General features: G+C 44.6%; 1 protein-coding gene across 1 annotated transcript in view; it reads left to right on the top strand.

Moving 5' to 3' along the window:
- The first annotated feature begins 377 nt into the window (after nucleotides 1-377).
- LOC119408708 (protocadherin gamma-A9-like) overlaps nucleotides 378-2,003 on the top strand; it is a 2,585-nt gene continuing 959 nt past the window's right edge. The window contains exon 1 of the mRNA XM_037675550.1: nucleotides 378-1,991. Within this exon, the coding sequence (XP_037531478.1) occupies nucleotides 378-1,991 (1,614 nt within the window). The remainder of the gene's footprint in view (nucleotides 1,992-2,003) is intronic.

Here is a 2,003-nt window from a genome sequence, read left to right as displayed (position 1 = left end):
GGGGGGGGGGCAAATGGACTGGACAGATAGAGCAGAATCAGTGTTTGTTCTTTCACAGTAACAGCTGGTGGTGCTATTGCCTAAGCAGACTTTTTTAATGTAACGTCATGAAGCACAAAGCTCCACCCGTCTCTGAAAGAAAAAAAAAAAAGAAAGAAACAAGAAGGGCGATGGTTGTTTTTCCACTGAAGCTTCAGACTGAATATTTTTTAGATGAAACAAACTACCGGTTTAACACAGTGCACATTCGGCGGACCTACTCTTTATTAGGATTGCTGCCTTTTTTCATCTTGTTTTTGAGTAAAACAATGAATAACCTGAAGAGCAGAGCCCCCCTGTTGGATCGGGCTACCTCCATTGTGCTTTTCTTTTGCCTCATGGTTGCGGTCAGCGGACAGATTCGTTATACCATCCCAGAGGAGATGAGGAAAGGACTGCTTGTGGGAGACGTGGCTAAGGACCTGGGCTTGGATGTGAGAAGGTTGGTGTCTGGTCGAGCTCGTCTGGTTATAGATGATGAAAATCCATATGTGGCGCTGAACCAGAACAAAGGACACCTCGTTGTCAATGAAAGGATCGACAGAGAAAAGCTCTGCGCCAAGAAATCTCTGTGCAGTTTCGCTCTAGAAATTGTCCTAGAAGACCCCCTCGAATTATTTTCCATAACGATCGAGGTGCAGGATATTAACGATCACGCTCCTGCTTTTCCAAAAAAGGAAATTAATTTAGAAATCAGCGAATCGACGCTGGCTGGAGCCGTTTTTCTGCTCGAGAGCGCAACTGACCCTGACGTGGGAATAAACTCCCTGCAGAGCTACTATTTAAAAGAAAACCAGCATTTTATTCTCAAGCAGCATGCAGGAGCCGATGGGAGAAAATACGCGGAAATGGTGCTTTACAGCGGGTTGGACCGCGAGAAGCAAAGCGAGCACGCGCTGATCTTATCAGCAGCTGATGGAGGAGAGCCGCAGAAGTCAGGAACTGTCAAGATCCATGTTTCTGTTTTAGATGCGAATGATAACGCACCCGTTTTTACACAAATGATATACAAAACATCCGTTCTGGAAAATGTTTTGCCAGGCGCATTTATTCTTAGAGTCAGCGCCGTCGATGCAGATCAGGGTTTTAATGCGAACGTCACTTATTCCTTCACCCACTTAGAGGAGGGTTCACCATGTCCTTTCGACATCAACCCCCACACGGGAGAAATTAAACTCGTGGATAAGCTTGATTACGAGGTTTCTCCAAGTTATGAATTAAACATGCGAGCTAGAGATCCGTGGGGGTTATCAGGCGCGAGCAAATTAATGATAGAGGTAGTGGATGTAAACGATAACAGCCCCGTGATGACGCTGGCCTCATACGCTGGCAAAATTTCAGAAGATTCACCTCCTGGTACTGTTGTGGGATTGATTAGTGTTCAGGATAAAGATTCGGGGAGAAACGGACAGGTGCGTCTAACACTGCATGAAAATGTCCCTTTCAAAATAAAATCATCTCTTAGAAACTACTATACATTAATCACGGAGCAAATACTCGACAGAGAAAGAGACAACAAATATAATATAACTCTAACTGCCACTGATGAAGGTTCTCCTCCGTTATCAAGCAGAAAGGTTTTAGTTTTAGACGTCAGTGACATTAATGACAACGCTCCAACATTCAGTCAAAGTGCTTACAGCACTATCATAATGGAAAACAACACCCCAGGTGTTTCTCTGTTGCAGATCCACGCCACAGATCCAGATCAGGGTCAGAATGCCCGCATTTCCTATTTAATTACTGACGGTGAAATTAACGGGCATCCAGTCTCATCATATTTCTCCATTAATTCAGACAGTGGTGTGATTCAGTCGTTGAGATCACTTGATTATGAACAAATTAAAGAGTTAGATTTTGTTGTCAAAGCACAGGATGGAGGCTCTCCTCCACTCAGCAGCAACGTGACTGTGAAAGTCCTGATCCAGGATCAGAACGACAACCCCCCTCAGGTTCTGTTCCCG

Source organism: Nematolebias whitei, chromosome 4 (assembly GCF_014905685.2).
Source record: "Nematolebias whitei isolate Nwh7 chromosome 4, NemWhi1, whole genome shotgun sequence".
Lineage (NCBI taxonomy): Eukaryota > Metazoa > Chordata > Actinopteri > Cyprinodontiformes > Rivulidae > Nematolebias > Nematolebias whitei.
This window is presented reverse-complemented; position numbering and strand designations above follow the sequence as displayed.